We start from the raw sequence: 21,942 nt of genomic DNA on the forward strand, positions 1-21,942 counted from the left end.
AAAGTCTAAAACCCCAAAATTTTTTAGATGCCCTAGTTGAATATACAGTGACTCCTAATTCAGCCATGTATTCCTATCAGCCTAGAGCAAGAGTTTAAATCGTGAGTGTGTGAACCATAAGGTTGCATTTTTCCAGCCTAGGGAGAAAGAAAAAAAAAAGAAAGAAAGAAAACCTTTTTTTAAGGAAAAAAAAACACCTAAAATATGAAACAACACATGCACATGGCTATTTAGGAAAGCACTAATTATAAAAACAAAAGACTGAAAACAGCTCAAATGACCCCCAATAGGGCATTGGTGAGGAAAAAAAACTATCATAAAACCATAAAATAGGTAACTGTATAGCTATAAAATAGAATGGGGAAGTCTTTATACTGGGGTGAAATGATATTGAAGACATATTGGGTAGTATGTTAATTTTGTGTAAGAAAGAAGAGAATGTGTATACTTAACATTTTCAGAAAGAAGCAAAGGAAGGATAAAAAACCAAAATCTCATAAAAATGGTTACCTATGGATTGGGGAAAGAACTGAGAGAATGGGATGGGAAAGGAAACCTAGACTTCTCTGAATGATGTTTTGTTTTGAGTTCAGAATCATGTGTTTTATGCAACTAAAAAATATTAAAGACAAGAAATAAAAAGTGTTTTTTGGTTCCTCAAAAAATTAAAAATAGACATACCATATGATCCTGTAATTCCACTAATGGATATTTACCCAAAGAAAATGAAAACAATTCAAAAAGGTATCTGCACCCCTATGTTTATTACAGCATTATTTACAACAACCAAGATATGGAAGCAACCCAAGTGTCCAACGATAAGTGAATGGATAAAGAAGATGTACACGTGCGTGTACACACACACACACACACACACACACACACACACACACACAGAGGAATATTACACAGCCATAAAAAAGATGACACCTTGCCATTTGCAACAACATGGATGGACCTAGAGGCTATTATGCTAAGTGAAATAAGTCAGACAGACAAAAGAAAACACCCTATGATTTCACTTATATGTGGAATCTAAAAAACAAAACAAGTGAATAACAAAAAGCAGAATCATATGCAAATACAGAGAACAAACTGATGGTTGCCAGAAGAGGGGGGGTTGGGAGATGGACAAAATGGGTGAAGAGGAGTGGAAGATATAGGCTTCTAGTAATGGAATGAATACATCATTGGAACAAAAAGGTATAGTTTAGGGGAATATAGTCATTTGTATTATAATAGCATTTTATGGTGATAGTAGCTACACTTGTGAGTATAGCATAACATATAGAGTTGTTGAATTATTGTGTTGTACACCTGAAACTAATGTAACATCGTGTGTCAACTATATCAAATAAAAAATATTAATATTATTCACAAGGACAGCAAGACCTCAAAGACCAAAGACCAAAAAGCAAGACCTAAAAATCAAAAATGAATCCAAACAAACTAAACCTAGCCATATATCAAGTTGGTAGCATAATCACATGGAAAACTATTTTAAGTAACCTTAGAGTATAGTGTTTTGACAGTTGATCAGTGGAGTGATTCCTAACATCTAAAAGAACCATAAAGAAATGTTAAACTGTGTTAATTTATCTTGTTGTTAATAGTGATATTTATCTTGTTATTATGAAACAAATACATACTCAACTTTCATATTAGGAGAAACAGCTAAGTACTTTTGACCATATCATTCAGACTTAAAATTTTTAAAGTGAAAGAAAAGACATACAAATAAAAAATCAAAGACTTTAAAAGTCCTCTAATCTTTAATTTGATTGATAGTATCAGCAAGAACTCATATTAAGTTTTCTCTTCTTAAAATATGTATTTCCTATCCCACCCACTGAAAAAGCTGAGAAGCAGTGACAGACGAATAACAATAAAGACCCCGGTGTCCCAGTTACTGTTTCAGAATATCATTCCCCACTAACAGGAGTCTGAGCCCTTTGAAGAAACAGCTAATTTCAGGTCTTGGACAGGGACTGTACAAAATGAACCTGGAACATCTGAGTCACCCCTTAACTATATCGAAAGGATACAGGACCAACTTCCAAGAGATTCCCACCACCCAAAGGTAGAATAATCTGAGCAACAATATATTAAAATGATTACATGGAGTAAAATATGTTAAGTATATAAATATTCAGGAACTCATTCATCTTTGGATCAAAATTGACAAGTAAAGGGAAAAAATTAAACATTTATTCTCCCTTTCCTGTACAGACTATATACTTCACAGCCAGTGAGGGAAGTTCTTCATTACATAGAAATCAGAGCTAATAAATGCAGGAAGAATAATAGAATTAGAAAATCACCATTTTACATCTCATGAAATAATGGGTTTAATCAACAAACATTAATGTCTGCTAAAAACATTAAGTGAAAAGTTGATGAAGAACTTTATAAGAGGGTCAGGCTGACATCAACTTAGACCCACTGATCAATCTTAACATCTTTAAAATTGGGAGAAGCACATCCTCGTATGGTGTGATAGGAATTACAAAGCATCACCTATGACGTGTTCTTGACTAAAAGAAATTGAACTTGAATCTTATCCAGTCACTAGATCTAACTACTGGCTTACACAAAATACGAAGGATAGAGGAACATGTTAAATGACATCATGAGAATAAAATCAGCCAGATCTAGAATGTAGAAAAATTTTAAGAATAAATGATCCATTTTCTCCAACAAATAAATGGCAATGAAAGGGAGGGACTGAAGACTGTCAGTGATTAAAAGGGTTTAACATACTTATCAAACAAGTCTAATGTGTGGACCTTGTATGGATCCTGTTTTAAGCAAACTACCTGTAAAAGAGACTTTTTTTTTTTAGACAGTGAAAATTAAACATGGTCTGTATAAGATGATATTAAGGCATTATTGGTAATATTGTTGGATGTAAAGATGGTATTGTAGTTGCGTTACTGATGTTTGGGTTTTTTTTTTTAAAGCCCTTACCTGAAATACCTACTAAATACTTAGGGGTAACATGGTACAGTGTCTGGGAGCTACTTTTGAGTACTCCATGTCTACCTAAAAAGATGAAGTAAGGATCAATAAAGTAAATAAGAAGTAACAAAGTTCATGACTATAGAAGCTGAGTGATGGGTGCAAATGGATTCATTGTGCTGTTATTCCTTTTATATGTATTTCCATAATATTTTTTTAATTTTCAAAGCCCTCCCACTAGATTAGCCCAGATTAGCTTAGATCATTATAGCAGTGACTTCTCAGCAATGTTTTAGGTTTTAGATGAGAGCCTTAGTGTGTAAGAATATTATATTTGTGGATCTCCGGGGGGAAATAGTTTTTTGTTACAGCTTAACTATAACATCTTTTCATCCAGGTAAATTCCAGAAGTCATAAAATTACTTCACAGAAAGAAAGAACCTTGCTTAGAATAGTGTTGTTAACAAGCTTACACACAAAATACACTGACATTATACCCCCCCCCCTTTTTTTTAGACCAAGCCACCCTGGTAGAACAAGTAAAAAGAGTAAAAGAAATTGAAGCCATTGAAAGTGATTCTTTTGTTCAGCAGACATTCAGATCAAGTAAAGAAGTCAAAAAGGTAAGTTTTCATCCAGACATTATGAATAAGCCTTTAGATCCCCTCTGAGGAGGTGCTTTATTAATGGATTTTACTTAAATGTAAGTGCTTCTTCTAACAGATAGATGAAGTAGGGTGAGCGAGTGTCAGCATGTTATTGAGAGAGAGAGAACGAATCAGTAAGAATCAGTTCAAGTTTCACTTGTAAAAATATATCTGATGCCATTTTTATTTTAAAATTCACTGAGAAGACAAAGTAAAATGTCAACAGTTCTAAAGCAGTAATATGCATTTTATGAACATATAGTTTTCTTTTCAGATGCCTACATCTACTTTTGAATTGACATTTCTGGACAAAAGTTAGAGGAGAGCTTTAACAATCAGATTTTTACCCAAATAGTAACATATATCTACACCCTTTGCCCAGATGGGTATCACTTATTCAACTCTAGTAAAAGGAGTTCTGATTGGCATTTTATTTCTGTTGAATATTGCATGTATTCTTTCAGTTCGTATCAAGGCTGTCTTTAGGAATCTGTTCCTTGAGTCAGAAAAGGCATTCTACTGTGAAATACATGTATTCTTTAATAACTTAGTGACTGTACAGTATCCTGCTGATGAATTTACCATAATTCATTGATTTTTTCCTTGATATTAGATATTTAAGTAGTTGTAAGTTTGAAAGTATTACATACATATTTGTAAATATCCATTATTATCCTTGTAAAATAAATTTTTCAAGTTGGAGATATTTGCTTAAGGTTAATATTGTTTATCTTCATATATGTTCCCAAAGTCATCCTCCAAAAACATTGTACCAATTCAGATTCTGCCCACAAGTGCAAGATGTCTGCCTCTCACACCCTGGTTAACACCAAATCCTTATCAGATATTTTTACATTTACTGACCTGATATGTGGTCAGGTATAAGTTGACCTTTTGTTTTTCTATTAGCATTTCCCCTGTTGCTGGTGATATGGACATCTTTTCAATTACCGTATACTTTTTAAAATAATTCATCCTGGAGAAATGACTTGAGCACTGGCGCCTGGTGCATAGCAGTAGACAGCCCTGGTTAATCCATGGTCCTTGCCTTGTTGTTTCCTGAATTTCATTTGAACTTTTTATAATTGGCCACCATAACTCCTAAAAAATGGTGGAACTCTACAATGGACATCCATAAATATAGTTGCTCATTTTATTTACTATCTTACTCTTTAATATCTTACATATAAAGGTCATTCATATGTCCTCATAGAATTGTAATTTATTTTGTTTCCTAGTATTTGCTTTCTGAAGTTCATCCTGACTTCCCAGCTCTGACTGGACTCAAGATAACCTAGCATTTTCTTTCTGTGGAAATACTCATTCCTCTCTAGTTAATACACCAAGTTTTCCTCTAAACAACTTTTTCTCTTTGGTACTAATTATTAATATAATAAACTTATTTTTACTTCCATTTTTTTCCTCCAAGATACTAGTAGCTCTTCCAATAACAAGCAAAATCAGCAATGAGCAAGGATATTGATCAGAAGTATACCTGATAGGGGCGTCTGGGTGGCTCAGTCAGTGGAGCATCAGACTTCAGCTCAGGTCATGAACTTGTGGTTCATGAGTTTGAGCCCCACGTCAGGCTCTGTGCAGACAGCTCAGAGCCTGGAGCCTGCTTCGGATTCTGTGTCTCCCTCCCGCTTTGTTCCTCCCCCACTTGCACTCTGTCTCTCTGCCTCTCAAAAAAATAAAGATTAAAAAAAGAAGAAAAAGAAGAAGTATACCTGATGTAGTATAAAGAGGGTGAGCTTTGAACTCCAAGAGATCTAAGTTTGAATCTTAACTTCCACACTTCTTGCCATGATCTTCAGTGAGCTTCTCAACCTCTTTGGGCCTCAATTTCCAAATTCATAAAATAGAACTAATAATACCTACCTGTTGGATTTGTTGAGGAGTAAATATGATGATTATCAAATACTTAGCATGGTTCTTGATCCAATAAGTGCTTATTTTTAAATAACATTTTGTAACATCTAAATTATTTGATATTTAAGTACATTCTGTAAAATAAGCATAGTGCTTAAAAACTTCTACTGTAGTTGCTCAGTCTTTTTTAAGTATAAACATCTTACCCCAATTACATTTCTTAATATGCCCCTGATTTTCTCCAAGTATCCATGCTCACCAGTAAGGCAGACCTCTTGCTGAGAAACAGAAAATCTTTAGACATCTGGCTTTACCTTTAAAGTCTTTTGAAAGGTATAAATGTATTAATATCTGTATATTTCAATTCCAGAATCTGTAATGCTTCCACCTCACTGTATCCCCTAAGAAAGTTTTAAAACTTTTTTTTTTTTTTACATTTATTTATTTTTGAGAGACAGAGAAAGACAGAGCGTGAGCAAGGGAGGGGCAGAGAAGGAGACACAGAATCTGAAGCAGGCTTCAGACTCTGAGCTGTCAGCACAGAACCCTACACGGGGCTCAAACCCATGAACCACAAAGTCATGACCTGACCCGAAGTCGGACACTTAACCAACTGAGCCACCCAGGCACCCCTCCCCTAGAAAAGTTTTAAAAGATTATTTCCCTTAACATCTTAAGGTTATTAATGTTAAGGTAACTGGCTAAATCCAAGAGAAAAGCTCTTCTTCCTAAATCTCCAACAAAACCCTATATAGCTAAATGGCTTTCCATGGGACCAATAGAAAGGAATTTCACCTACATCTCTGATCAAAGGGACCACCATTATTAATTATTTTAATAATTAATTTCTGTTGCTTTAGTTTTTAGTGATGAGCTGGAATTTTCTCTCACCTTTAATACAGCTTTTCTTGTACTTCTAATTCAGATGCCACTGTTAGAGAGGATTCAGATGAAATAGAGGCCTCTCATAAGGAACATAAGGACCATTCATGAATTTGTATGGAAGAAATCCATCTACGGTTCCAACTGGCTTTTAGAAGAGGTGGCCCTTAACAGTAATTCACACAAAGAAATGAAATCAATTCTGGAAAGCCTAGAACTGAATAGTTCTAGATTGGATAAGTGTGACAGAGAAGCAAAAGCAGCCTAGAAATTATTATTGATCCAGCGCTGTGAGTTGTGCCACTTAAAAATATATTCAGTTAAAATATTGTCTTTCTTTCCTCTAAAATTAAAACCAAATTATAATAAATCTTAGGTTTAGCAATTAGGAAGCAGTGGTCAAAAGCATGCGATATAAGGTCAGACAGATGTAGGTTCAGGTCTGATTCTGCCATTTACTGGCTGTGTCCTTAAACCATATGATAAACTCATGACTCTCATATCTTTTTTTTAAATTTTTTTAAATTTATTTTGAGAGATAGAGAACAAGTGGGGGAGGGGCAGAGAGTGAGGGAGAAAGAAAGTCCCGAGCAGGCTCCATGCTGTCAGCGCAGATCCCAATGTGGGGCTCAATCCCACAAACCATGAGATCATGGACCTGAGCCAAGATCAAGAGCTGGATGTGTAATTGACTAAAAAAAAAGATCTTGAAAGAAGATAATACCCCTGCCAGAAGTTTTTATAAGGATAAGCAAGATACTTTACATAAAACAACCAAGCGCCTGGCACATAGGAAGCATTCCGGAAATGGAAGTGTTACTGCTCTTCTCCCTGCTCCTGCTTCCACCTCTTCCCCTTACTGAATGCTGAGGGCTGCATTTGTCTGTGGCTTCCTTAAAAGAAATTGGAGATGCAAGGGTTCTCATTTTGGTTCAGTCACAGATTGTTTTATATAATTTTTTTATGGTCTATAGATCCTAAAATTCTCACTTGAGGCTTGGTGACCTATTGTATTACTAAGCAACTGGTTAAAAAATTACTTTGCAGCTTTACAGTTTACTAAACTTACTGGTTTAGTATACACACATCAGCTTTGGGCCAATTTGTTTCAGCACAGCATTGGGAAACATTAAAGCACTAATAAGAAAATGATGGAAAACAATGGTGTATTGTACCCCGCTTTGTTTTTTATATTTAAATAATTTAAAGTAACTAAAATAATAATGGCTATCTTTAATGCTAGACATTTACCATATGTGATTTGTCTAATATACCAGTAACCTTTATTTACAGCTGAGCAAGCTGAGGCTCAGCAAACTTTATAACCCACAGTCAGAGTGCTAATAAATGACAAGAAGGAGCATCCAAACAATATTTATTCAGCTCCAGAGCCTGTGTTTGTTTTTACTAATCCAGTGTCTCTCATAATTATGAATTCAGTGCATTTTCTCTATTGAAGTATAAAGAAAGCGTGCATTCACTAACTGGAACATATGCTAAAAAAACAAGATGGCATTTACCTTGATGAATGTACAGTCTAAAGTATTAGACTGTATCCAACACCAGATTTTTATTAGTCACTGCATTTCAAAATGATCAGAAGAGAATGGATGGGCCAACAATGAATAAATTTACACTCAACTGTAATATAAAACAGAGAGCCAATTTATTAGTTTAGAAAATGATATCCCTTTCCAGTTTCTAAAATATCTGTGTCTGCAATATAAGGTAGGGATTCAGGATGCCCAAGAAGCTGAATTATTTATCAGGAGATTACTTAGCAAAGGGAGGTAAATTATCAGGAGGACTATTTTATCCAAATCATGGGGAGATACGGGCTATCCCTGATGCATAGCAACGACTAACTCTCCTGAGGACTAAATTACTCATGACCCAAGTTTCAACATCTTTCTCTCCTGGACAGTTCTACACATATTGGTATAAAGTTTGTATGTCTGAAAAAAAAGGTTTCTCTATACTAAAACCCCCTTCAGTTGATAGAGTCTCTTAGCTGTGTTAATTGTACTGATTAATCTAGGGAGCTGTTACTATAAAAGTGGCTATTACAATAACATGCTAGACATTGTGTCTCCGTCAACACATATCGATTTAACTAGTTTAACTCTCTGCAATCATGTATCTCTTGTGTGAGTAGATAATCTGATAGCTCCCACTATATAATCAACTTCTGGAACCAAGATGCAGTTTGTGTCCCAAATAAGCCTATTGCCAATTATTCAACCCTAAAATTTTTGTAGCTAACAGATATTCACCTATGTTCAGAAAGAGGGTAAATAACCCTAAGCAGCTGGGTCATTTATTCTTTTACTTGAGGTGCATTTTAAACCAAGTTTTCCAAACTGAACCACCAGGTGGCAGTGCTACTCAAAGCCGGATATTGATAGTGACCGTGTTGTGGATTTTTTTTTAAGTCGCATTTTTCTCAGTTTTCCTCAAATAAAGAAGCAATTAATGATCCTTGTCATACATTTTTAATTACTAATTATTAAATAATAATAACTTCCATGCTCTCATCCTAACCTCTGAAAACTGTACCTTAAATGTGTATAAGCACTTCTCAAAAGAAAACCTTAATGTTCTATAGGTAAATACAGAATGAGAAATTATTTCACTTTTATAAATAGGATGTTATCTCTGCCACCTGAATATGTGCAGTCCACATCTTTGACAACTAAAGTAACAGCACTTCACTATTTTCAAGGCAATTCAACACTGCCAGCCTCCTAGCTAAATAGAAGCATGACTAAGATATACAGAATTGCATGCTCTTCTGTTCTCTGCATGGCAGCATAGACTACCAAAAAATGATATCTGGACCTCATTGGATTAGCATTCTTCCCACTTTGCCCTATACAGAATGTTGGGCTTTACTGTTATATGTCCTCAGTTTTATAAAGGGTGAGTATAATACCACAAGGCCTCATAGGCCCGGTATGTTGGAGACATAGAAATGTTTGACACCTGGGGGGGGGGGGGGGAATATTAGCCTCATAGTATAAGAAGACAACTTCCAAGTCAAATTTAACAGTTATTTGTCTAAGTATCTCTATGTCCCTTGTTACAATTTGTGATTATGTATTGATTTTTATTTTGATTTGTTAGTAATCTGTTGGTCGGTCCCATTCACAAAATATAATCTCTAGTTGGGGCAGGGACCATATCTATTTTACTGTCCCTTGGTACCCAGTGCTTAACAATTATTAGCACTCAATAAGTACTAAATAGATGGATAACCAGTTCTAAGATAAATCATCCTAAGAAAGGATTAACTAATCCATGTAGATTTCATTTTCTAGATGTCTTTCCTGGTGACGTTTGTTTTACCCTTCATTTAAAAAAGTGGATGTTCAGGGGCGCCTGGGTGGCTCAGTCGGTAAAGCTTCCGACTTCAGCTCAGGTCATGATCTCCTGGTCCGTGAGTTCAAGCCCCGCATCGGGCTCTGTGCTGACCGCTCAGAGCCTGGAGCCTGTTTCGGATTCTGTGTCTCCCTCTCTCTCTGACCCTCCCCCGTTCATGCTCTGTCTCTCTCTGTCTCAAAAATAAATAAATGTTTAAAAAAAATTTTTTTTTTTAGAAAAGTGGGTGTTCAGTAGTAGCTAAAATAAAGAAAATGGAAGTTCAAAAACTACACATACGGAACCAGTACTTTAACTTCAATTCCAACTTCTCATCTAGTCTATTTCATGTTATCCCTTGCAGACTTGCTGCTAATCAGCCACTTCCCTGTCCTTCTTTCTCAGGGAGGGGTGTGCTGGAATTAACCTGAGAAAGCATAACACTGCTGGCTCCTTCTAGGCAGCAGCAACGATTTATTAGTCTTCACGTGCCCAGCATTGAGCACAATGCCTGGCACCTAATATTCCATAATGGAATATCATTCAGCAATAAAAAGGAATGATGTCCTGACATATACTGAACCTTACATGGATGAACCTTGAAAACGTGCTGAGTAAAAGAAGCTGGGGTGTCTGGATGGCTCAGTCGGTTAAGCGTCCGACTTTGGCTCGGGTCATAATCTCATGGTTTGTGAGTTCAAGCCCCGCACCAGACTCTGTGCTTAGAGCTCGGAGCCTGCTTCAGATTCTGTGTCTCCCTCTTTCTCTCTGCCTCCTCCCCTGCTTGTGCTTGCTCTCTCGCTCTCTCTCTCCCTCTCTCTCAAAAATAACTTTAAAATAATAATAAATGAAAGAAGCTGGTCACAGAAAACAAAACCACATATTTTATGACTTCTTTTATATGAGGTATCCAGAATAGGCAAATCCATAGTGACAGAAAGTAGATTAGTGTTTGCATAGGGATGGGAAGGCTGGGAGAAGTGGGGAGCAGTGACTGCTAATGGGTATGTGGTTTTTGGGGAGGATGATGAAAATATTTTGAAGTTGCTTATGGTGTTGGTTACAAAACCCTGTGCATATGCTAAGAGTTATATGAATAGTGATATGTGAAATTTATCTCACTGAGGGTGTTATTTAAAAAACAAAAACAAAATAACCTTTGAATTTCCTTTTTATATCTGAAGAGGCCAACTAAATGCTGGAGATTTGTCACAAGCTTGTTTTAACTAATAGAATTTAGATTTATGAAATATATTTTTCCATAGTATGGACTCAAAGTACCAATTTCTTAAGAAAAGTATGCTGATCATAAAAAATGATAAACATTCTCTCAATGTTTTTGTATCTGCTTATTTTATGACTAATTGTTTCTTATTCAATAACCTAGGGTCTTTTCGTGCTTTATCTCAAAGGAGACTAAACGAACAATTACAATTCAAAATCTGAGATATTATTAAAGCAAAATTTTAATTGTGTGTTGTGATCTAATTAATAACATATTTTATGTTTCAGTCGGTGGAACCTGGTGACGTGAAGCACACAACTGCAGCATCAGGACCAACATCGGTAGTTGCTGATCCACCCAGTACTGAAAAAGAAATAGACCCTAGCAGCATCCCCACTACTATCAAGTACCAAGATGACAATTCTCTGGCCCATCCAAATGTAAGAGCCTTAAATCGTAAGAATGTCAATTGAAGTCTAGTTGACTGAAATTAATTCAAACTGTTGTCCTTTTTTGCTGATGACAAGAAGACCATTGGAAGAAAAGGATTCATATGTTCCTATTCGTTACAAATAAACAGCTAACCCCCATCCCTTAGAGCAGTGACATTGAATCTGGTGTGGCCCAAATCATGTTGTCTGACTTTTAGAAGTATTCTTTCTATGCTTAACAAAAATAAGCAAAAAAAAAAAAAAAAAAAAAAAGATTTTTGTTTTCTTTTTAATCTGGCACTAAAAGATCTAATTCTGGTTCAGCTCCAGTTGGTTCATTGACTGTGAACATGTCACTGACACACACATATTTTTCTGTCTACTCTGAAGTGGTATCATTCCACTGTGTCTCTGATAAAGGGTATAGGAAATACACTTCACAAAATAAGGTGTAAAATTGTTAACACATGATGCTGATATTGGTCCTTTTACTCCAAGACTTTCTGAACATTAAGTCCAGATAGAATATCTTCAATTGAGAAGGCAATTGTTAAATTGAGAAGTAGCCAAAATTTGCGCTAAAAGATGTATTCTAGAAAGATGTTTTCTATGATTCATGTTATGTAAGATCAAATCCAAGTTATTGGCAAACTATAACATTTTTCCTTTTTCTTTTCCTTTTTTAGCTATTTATTGAGAAAGCTGATGCTGAGGAAAAGTGGTTCAAGAGATTAATTGCTCTCCGACAAGAAAGGCTAATGGGCAGTCCTGTGGCCTAAGTAAAATACATATGGTTGAATTGACAGTAACATTGGAAATTTAGGTTTTAAAATCCCAGTATTAACGTTTTACTCTTAAAAAGCAGTTAGCTGATTATATTAAAAGGTAATACCATTTCATTCTTTTCTCACGTAGGCTTGACTATTTGTTGATTTGAACTTAAACATTGTGAATATTAAAACTAGTGAAATTTAACAATGCATGAAAATGTCATACTGTTAATAAAGCTAATCTTAAAAATATCAGTGATAATAAAAATAAATGGTACATAGTAGTGTTTCTGAGTACAATTTGGAAGATACCAGTCGTCATGTAAGAACACAATTTTGCATATGTAAGAATCAAACTATATCCTATACATATGAGAGTTCATCTTCCATGTATTATGAAACCATTTTTGAATCTTTTATTTCACCTTATTATAAAAATTTAGGCAGAATAAAAAGCACTCTAACCAATCTAAGCAGAATGAGTATTTTAATCTTAAAAGAAAAACATTTTTTTAAAATTCTTGACAAATAAATTAATGATTTTTGCTTAGAGATCAGCATTTACGAAGTATTCCTTTTTAAACATGTTAGCAGATCCCAGCTCATTCTTCTAGAAATCATATATTCATGCTAGACCTCCTCAGTTGACCAAATACCCAAGATGGGGAAATCATTTCTGAGGAAAGTGAAAAAGAGCTCTCATTTCAGCCTTACTTAACCAACTGCTGTTCCCTGCAGAGGAAGCCAGCTAATTGTAATTTTGATAAGGCTGTCTGTCATTGTAGAATACCTTTCTCTAGTAGCTGAATGAAAATCAACTATGCAGTCCGTGCTAAACATGCCAGAGATAAGATTCTCTAGGCCTTGCCTTACAAAACTAGTTTTCAACAACTGCCATGAATATTTCCTTTCTATTTTGTTCTGTTGTCTGGTCTCACTCTAATTTAGTCTCTCTGGAGACTATACCTCAGAATACAAGATACACACGCAAAGTGTTTGGGAGAAGATTACCAATATTTAGGACAGTTTAAAGCCATCTTTGTTATATTTCTGAGACTACTACAATTCTAATTCCTGTTAAAAATTTTTTAAAAATATTAAGATTCCAGGTGCAAAAGGTCTGGAAAATAGACTGATGACAAAATACTTGTTTTCATACAAGAATGGTTCACATTCTAAAATAGGTACCTGGGTTTTTTTTTTTCTTTTTAGCTCTCAGTAAAAGTGCCCAGCATAAACTAAGGTTTGTGTGGTTTTTAATATAGATAGACACGTTTTTAGTGACTAAAAAAGAGCTTACAATTTTTGAAATATTCTGTATTTCATTCTTTGCATAACTTGTAAACAGTAAAAGTACACCCTTTTGGAAAGTATACCTTAGTGGTCTAGGCAAGACTCTGGGTTGTCATTTGGGCCGCTAGTTATTCTCCAGAGAGCCTGGACTAGGCATTTTTTTCTCAGTATGCCTCATGTTCCTTACCTGTAATATAGTGAAAATATTATTATATACTTTAATTATGTTTAACACCAGTGTTCCTTTGTGGCAAGTAGCCCAAATACAGAAGTTTAAATTACAGTTGATTTGTATTTTAAAGCTAAATACAGAGATAAAGAATCAAGTTTGTTTTTAATTAACTAAACTTTAGTCCCTGCAGAAACTCAATGACTATTCCCCTCTTTCCTGATTGCCAGTATGATTCATTTTAATATATTATTAACTTCATTTACTTACATTCCTGTCGAAGCCTACAATATTACCACACAAGCCAAATCAAATTTAATGAGAAAGACCTCAGAGACTCCTATCAAATATATCACCATACTCAAGCTAGGTGATGCATCCTGGCTTTCTTTAATATCCTAATATAATGAGTCTATAAAACAGAATAATCCCTTTCATGTCACTTGACTAATGATAACAATTTGGACTTAACATGAGACCTCAGTGTTTCTTGAAGCGTTGATTTCATACAAAATGATGAGTGCTAGTAATATAAGTTGGTTTTTCATTTCTGACTGCATCCTCAGGGAAAATGGAATAAGAACACCAAGTCACTCACCTGCTTCACTTGAGCATCCTCACATTAAAATGAGGATGCTAATAGTGGACCTGCTTTCTTCGGGTTTTCAGTAAAATAACATAAAAGAATGCCCTTTATAGAAAAAGTATACTATTTTGGCAAAATAACACTCTGGCATGGTAGCCATCTTCATGAAATACAGAACAAATAGTTGCATGTTATGGTGCAAAAGCTACACCTCAACATCCATGTACTCCACATGTATGCGCTTGAAATGCCACAGCCAATGGATTCCATCCCCTCCCTCCCTGCCAAGAACACAGGAAATCCTACTTGCTCTGCAGTTAACGACCTGCCATCTACTTACCGGAGGGACCTCAGGTCTTCTTCAGTCAAATTTACCCACTTATTCATTAATCTTTTTTTGAATACCTAGTTTGCACTGGGCACAGTGCGTGCAGGTGGGTATACACACGTGAATCTAGTGGGGATCCTGCCTCCTCAAGGCTTAGTTATGAAGCCCAGACATGTAATATGATATAACTAATAGAATACTTAGTGGCAGAGGAGAGGGCATGGTTGCAGTTGAAAGAGAAATTACTCCAAGTTAGAAAATTAAAGAAGACTTCATGGAAGAAATCCCAACTGACAAAGACTTGACAAACAAGATAGCTCCTGGAGCCACAAGAACTCACAGCCACCCCCCTCCATCTTCCTAATAGTTGAGCTAGAAGGCTGGGAACCATCACAGTGCTAATGCAGGGAAGAATCTCTCTCATGAAAGACCCAAGTGGCCCTGCCTCTCAAGAAAATATTTGAGGGGTGCCTGGGTGACTCAGTTAAGCAACTGCCTCTTGGTTTCAGCTCATGTCATGCTCTCCCCATCACGACATTGAGCCCCATGCTGGGCTCTGCTCTGACAGCACAGGGCCTGCTTGGGTTTCTCTCTCTCTCTCTCTCTCTCTCTCTCTCTCTCTCTTTCTCTCTCAAAAATAAATGAATAAACTTAAAAAAGAAAATATTTGAGTCTTTACAGCAGAACAGGAGTAAAAATGGAGGTAAGAAAGAACATTTTGTGAATTCTCTAATCATCTTCACCTTTTATCATAGGGATAGACAATCAATATATTTAATTCATGGGGGTTTTTTTCTAAATCAAAGAAAATGCTCTATCATCTGTATTTCCAAGTTATTTTTACTATCATTGGATCCCAGCATCTAGCCCATTCCTGACACAAACAAGTCTTTCAATAAATACTTTCCAATGAAGGAAGAATGGATTTGTCCATGTTGAATGAACAGTCTATTTAATAGTCTGGCTATTTAAATGAATCAGGCTATTGGGGCACCTGGGTGGCTCAGTTGGTTAAGTATCCAACTTCGGCTCAGGTCATGATCTCACCGTTCATGAGTTCGAGCCCCGTGTCAGGCCCTGTGTTGACAGCTCTGAGCCTGGAGACTGCTTTGGATTCTGTGTCTCCTTCTCTCTTGGTCCCTCCCCTGCTTGCTCTCTCTCTCTTTCTCTCTCTCTCTCTCTCTCTCTCTCTCAAAAATAAATAAACATTAAATGACCCCAGCTATTTGGAGCCAGTACAATTAATCAAAAAAAAATTCTATACCAAAAGAATTAAAAGTAGGGTCTCAAAGAGATGCTTGCACACCCATGTTCATAATAGCATTATTCACAATAGCTAAAACATGGAAGCAACCCAAGTGTCCATGGATAGATGAATGGATAAGTAAAATGTGGCCTATATATACAATGGAATGTTATTTGGCCTTAAAGAGGAAGGAAATTCTGAGTGAAATAAGTCAGAGAAAGACAAATACCATATGATCTCACTCATACGTGGGATTTAAGAAACAAAACAATGGAGAGGCATCTGGGTGGCAGTCCAACTCTTGATTTCAGCTCAGGTCATGATCTCAAGGTTCATGAGTTTGAACCCCACATCGAGTTCTGTACTGACAGCCCTGAGTCTACTTGGGATTCTCCCTCTCTCTGCCCCTCCCTCGCTCACACTGTGCTCTCTATTTCTCTCTCACACACAAAATGAATAAATAAACTTAAAAAAGGAAAAGAAAAAAAAAAAAAAAAAACAATGGGCAAAGGGGGAAAAAAAGAGACAAACCAGGAAATAGACTCTTAATTACAGAGAACAAGCTGATGGTTACCAGATGGGTGAAACAGGTGATGGGGACTAAGGAGTGCCCTTGTCGTGATGAGCACTGAGTAATGCATAGAACTGTTGAATCAGTATATTGTATGCTTGAAAATAATATAACACTATATGGTAACTAACTTAAAAGGAGGAAGGAAATTCCACAATATACTACAACATGGATGACCCTTGAGGACATTATGTTAAGTAAAATAACCCAATCACAAAAAGACAAACACTGTATGGTTCCACTTTTATGAGATACTCAGAGTAGTTAAGATCATAAAGACAGAAGGCATAATGGTAGTTGCCCAGGCTGAGGGAGGAGGAAATGAGCTATTATTTAATGGGTAAAGAATTTCAGTTTCACAAGGTGAAAAGAGGGGTGCCTGACTGGCTCAGTCAGTACAACATGCAACTCTTCATCTCCGGTTGTAAGTTCAAGTCCCACGTTGGGTGGAAGGATTACATTTTTTTTTAAAATCTTAAAAAATTAAAAAGAGGAAAAGAATTATGGGGATGGATGGTTGTGATAGTTTCACAGTAATGTGAATGTATTAGTACCACTGAACTGTACATTTAAAAATGGTTAAGATGGGGGCGCCTGGGTGGCTCAGTCGGTTGAGCGTCCAACTACAGCTCAGGTCATGATCTCATACTCCATGAGTTCGAGCCCCGCGTCGGGCCCTGTGCTGACAGCTCAGGGCCTGGAGCCTGCCTCTGATTCTGTCTCCCTCTCTCTCTGCTCCTCCCCTGTTCTCTCTCTCTCTCTCTCTCTCTCACACACACACACAAATGAATAAACATTAAAAAAAAAATTTTTTTTGGGGGCGCCTGGGTGGCGCAGTCGGTTAAGCGTCCGACTTCAGCCAGGTCACGATCTCGCGGTCCGTGAGTTCGAGCCCCGCGTCAGGCTCTGGGCTGATGGCTCGGAGCCTGGAGCCTGTTTCCGATTCTGTGTCTCCCTCTCTCTCTGCCCCTCCCCCGTTCATGCTCTGTCTCTCTCTGTCCCAAAAATAAATAAAAAATGTTGAAAAAAAAAATTTAAAAAAAAAAAATTTTTTTTTAAGTAAAAATGGTTAAGATGGTAATTGTTACGTTTATTACACCACAGTAAAAAAATTCTAAAATAAAATGTCATCAGTAGGTAGAAAGTGCTTTCTGTTGCATTTGGGACTCTGACAAATGGAGCAGAGTTTAAGCAAGGATCTTCCTAGTTCTATCCTACACCAGACTTTCTGGTCTAATTTTTTTATTGCTTAAATGATATTGCAGCTGATGTGGATGTGGTCATTCAGGGTCCACCCGCTGGCTCCTATGATTGCTGTCCTTGCAAGGCCAGTGTTCAAGAAATAAAGGCTACCAATATAGTAATACACACCGTAAACTCAACAATGTACCGTTTTATTTTTAGATCTTGAGAAGGAATGGCAAAATGATCCTGCTACAGCTCTCAGACTGAATGATGGACTGAACTGACCCTAACCCTCTCTTAGCATCTTGCAACATGGTACTTGGGCTTAAATCCCACAGTGTGAAAGACATAGTAGAGTGCAGGCTCCCTTCTTGGTCTTTTTTAAAAATTAACTGCTAAAATCCCTTGTCTTCCATAAACTCCATAACTACAGTCTATCTGCCTGTGCTTATTCCACAAAAATTGTGCCATAAAATGAAAAATGAAATTGAAATTTTAAATAATTGAGAAATAAATAAATGTTTTCCAAATGCCAGCACAATGACTGAATGACTATTGTTAAAGATTAGGTAGATTTTTTTAAACAAATTCTGTCACTGGATTGCTTATTTAGCAGCACTGTAGCTTTTCTCTTTTCTCTTTCTGCTGTAGTAAGTCTAACTGACCTGGAGAAGATAACTCCTATGGCAACTAATTTATTAATAGTTTGAAAAATAACTTTTTCAAAATGCTGTGTATATGGGCCCAGCACACTTCCACTGCATGACTCTGCTCAAAATGCTGTGTATATGAATCACCTGGAATCTCAAGTGTGTGAGGTGAAAATGGAGAGGCATCTAAAACAATGATCTCCCATAAATATGCTTTTCTCCATGTTTATTTCATTAAAAAGAAATTGTAGGGACGCCTGAGTGGCTTAGTCAGTTAAGCATCCGACTTCAGGTCAGGTCATGATCTCAGGGTTCGTGAGTTCGAGCCCCACGTTGGGGCTCTGTGCTGACAGCTCAGCCTGGAGCCTGCTTCAGGTTCTGTGTCTCCCTCTCTCTCTGCCCCTCCCCCACTCACACTCTATCTCTCTCTCTCTCCCTCTCAAAAATAAACATTAAAAAATTAAAAGTAAAATTTATATACCTACCATAGAGCATAATCAGCCTGTCCTGTGTTACTTAATAGCTATTCCACAAAAACAATTCAAGGGGAAGCCCTATTCACATTCACACTGTTCTCCTTACAACCAAGCTTATGTTTTAAGGTCATGTGGGCTACTTTCAGAAAAGATGCTCAGAGACTTTTAACTTCCCTTCTTTATAATTAATAAGAACAAATGTGTTAGCATTCACCACAACCTAGAAAATACCAGAGACTCCATTTTTATTTGTTGTCCTTCACTTGAAATTCCAATTTTAAAGCATTTTCATCTTGCTATAATACCTGTGCAATGTAATTCCAAAGAGACGTTATTCAATTAATTTCTAAATCCCTTTGAAAGGCATTTACAGCTTAGCTTTAAAAGAGTTATAAAAATATGTTTTTATCTCTTTTTATTTATTTTTTTTTTGAGAAGCTACCTTAAAATTCTCACAATCTCTGGAAAAAAATGTCTGTCCTCTTACCAGCAAAGACAGCATGAAATTAAAATGTATTTTTACTTTGGGAGTCAAAAAAAAAATGATGTAATATTTAAATGTTATTGGGGGATTTGAATATTGGATTCTAGTTCAAATGTGGAATGTGTACATTAAATGAATGGCCACTATTTTACTAAACTAATTCTGTTTCTAAGTACTTAAAAATTTTCTCAAGTTTCATGTATATGTTTTCTATAAATTATATAATTTAATATACCCTGCTAGCAAATGGTCTCATATAATTTATTAAATCTGCTCATTTGCTAGCCTTGCATAAATACAAGCAACAGCTTGAATAAAGAATATAGATAGTGAAAGTTATATCAAGAATTAACCTTTTACAGGGCACCTGGATGGCTCAGTCAGTTAAGCATCCAACTCTTGATTTCAACTCAGGTCATGATCTCACAGTTTGTGAGTTCGAGCCCCACCCCAGGCTCTGTGCTGACAGCGTGGAGCCTGCTTGGGATTCTCTCTCTCCCTCTCTCTGCCCCTCCCCTGTTCACATTCTCTCTCTCAAGATAAATAAGTAAATAAAAAGAATTAACATTTTTCTTAAGTGATATGTTCAACATTTTTGTGATTTGTGAGCTTTTTTCATTAAAAAGATTTTTTAAAAACAAAAGGAAAGTCAAGCCATCTGTATGCAACCAGTTTTTTAATGTAAAGAAATGTCTGCCCCTCCTGTTATGCCACTGCTTTGTCTTTCCCTGCAAAGTGACCATTGTTAACAGTCCTTCCCAACCTTGCCCTATGTTTAAAAATATATATCTCTGTGGAGATATTGGTGCATGGGCTCTCTTTTCAGACCATGAAAACAGATTGGTCTGTAATTAACTTTTTTCCCTGATATGCCGTCAATAACTTTTTTGAAGCGATACATCTACATGCCTCATTCTTTTTTTTTTTTTAATTTTTTAACGTTTATTTATTATTGAGAGACAGAGAGAGACAGACCATGAGCAGGGGAGGGGCAGAGAGAGAGGGAGACACAGAATCCGAAACAGGCTCCAGGCTCTGAGCTGTCAGCACAGTGCCGACATGGGGCTCGAACTCACAGACCAAGAGATCATGACCTGAGCCACAGTCAGATGCTTAACCGACTGAGCCACCCAGGCGCCCCGACATGCCTCATTCTTTTTTAATGGCTGCATAGATTTCCTAAAAGTGAAATTGCTGTCACAGAATATGCACATTTCGCATTTCAACTATAACAGCACCAGTAAGTAAACAAATTAGATTATTTTATGCAAATTAAGATTGTATCACTCTCTTCAAATAATTTAAGAACTAAAAATAATTTTATAATCAGAATACATTTTATGTAGCTAGTTCCTTCCATATTCTCTTCAAAATAATTCTTCACAGTGTCCCAGGAGACTGAACTTTACAGACTGCATCACCCAGTTTCCCTTGCCCTCCAGCTTCTGGTTGGGTTCAGCCAATAGGAAGCACCAGCAGGACTTCAGAAGAAGGAGGAGAGAAAATCTATACCTTTGCTGGGCCATGTTTCAGTTGTGGCTGGTTTCCTAAGGCCACAGCTCTTGTAGGCTAGCCCCTTTCCCAAAGGTGCATCTCTCACTGTGTTATACTAACAGCTCCTTCCTCTCATCCCTTCAGACCCAGGGGCTGAAACAGTTTCCTGTAGCTACTACTGCCTGAATTGGGTCCTTAACCCTGCCCACATCCCACATCCCTGTATTTAATACCTTCATTAAACTCTTTTTAGTATGTCATCTGTTTCCTGCTGAGACCAAAACTGATAAAGTTATCTTCAAGGGCAGTGTATCAATTAGGACTAATTAAGTATATCAGTTTCATAACAATAGCATAACAGCAATAGCAACAACAAACCTGCTCAAATAAGAAAAATGTTTCTCTCTCAAGTAAAGGACATTTAAAGACAGCTGTGATGGACTCATATGTCAGGGACTTGGGCTCTTGTTCCACCGTCTTCAGTAGATGGCTTCCACCACATGCTTCAAACATGGCTGAAGCTGTATCCAACATTCTCACATTCCACATGCCCACATTCCAGGCAGCATAAAGGATATACGCTCTCCCTTTTAAAAAGACCAAGAGGTTAAAGTTAAAAGAGACTTGGCCCACAACCGTAGAGTCAACTAATCTTCGACAAAGCAGGAAAAAATATCCAATGGAAAAAAACGTCTCTTCAACAAATGGTGTTGGGAAAACTGGATGGCGACATGCAAAAGAATGAAACTGGACCACTTTCTTACACCATACACAAAAATAAATTCAAAATGGATGAAAGGCCTAAATGTGAGACAGGAAAATATCAAAATCCTAGAGAAGAATACAGGCAATAACCTCTTTGACTTCAGCTGGAGCAACTTCTTACTAGACAGGTCGCCAAAGGCAAGGAAAACAAAAGCAAACATGAACCATTGGGACCTCATCAAGATGATAAGCTTCTGCACAGCGAAGGAAACAATTAACAAAACTAAAAGGCAGCCTACAGAATGTGAGAAGATATTTGCACATGATATCCAAAAATCTATAAAGAATTTATCAGTCTCAGCACCCAAAAAACAAATAACCCATTTAAGAAATGGCCAGAAGACATGAATAGACACTTTTCCAAAGAAGACATCCAGATGGCCAACCGACACATGAAAAAATGCTGAACATCACTCACACTCAGGGAAATACAAATCAAAACCACAACGAGATACCACCTCACACCAGTCAGAATGGCTAAAATGAACAACACAGGAAACAGCAGGTGTCAGCGAGGATGTGGAGAAAGGGGGACCCTTCTTGCACTGCTGGT

At 36.7% G+C, this 21,942-nt stretch overlaps 1 protein-coding gene across 1 annotated transcript in view; it reads left to right on the forward strand.

Moving 5' to 3' along the window:
* The window catches only part of RSRC1 (arginine and serine rich coiled-coil 1), a 421,618-nt gene extending 409,192 nt beyond the window's left edge, over nucleotides 1–12,426 (forward strand). The window contains exons 8-10 of the mRNA XM_058730324.1: nucleotides 3,475–3,581; nucleotides 11,229–11,381; nucleotides 12,059–12,426. Coding sequence (XP_058586307.1) covers nucleotides 3,475–3,581; nucleotides 11,229–11,381; nucleotides 12,059–12,151 — 353 coding nt within the window. The 3' untranslated portion in view covers nucleotides 12,152–12,426. The remainder of the gene's footprint in view (nucleotides 1–3,474; nucleotides 3,582–11,228; nucleotides 11,382–12,058) is intronic.
* The last annotated feature ends 9,516 nt before the right edge of the window (nucleotides 12,427–21,942 follow it).

This window comes from Neofelis nebulosa, chromosome 5 (genome assembly GCF_028018385.1).
Source record: "Neofelis nebulosa isolate mNeoNeb1 chromosome 5, mNeoNeb1.pri, whole genome shotgun sequence".
NCBI lineage: Eukaryota > Metazoa > Chordata > Mammalia > Carnivora > Felidae > Neofelis > Neofelis nebulosa.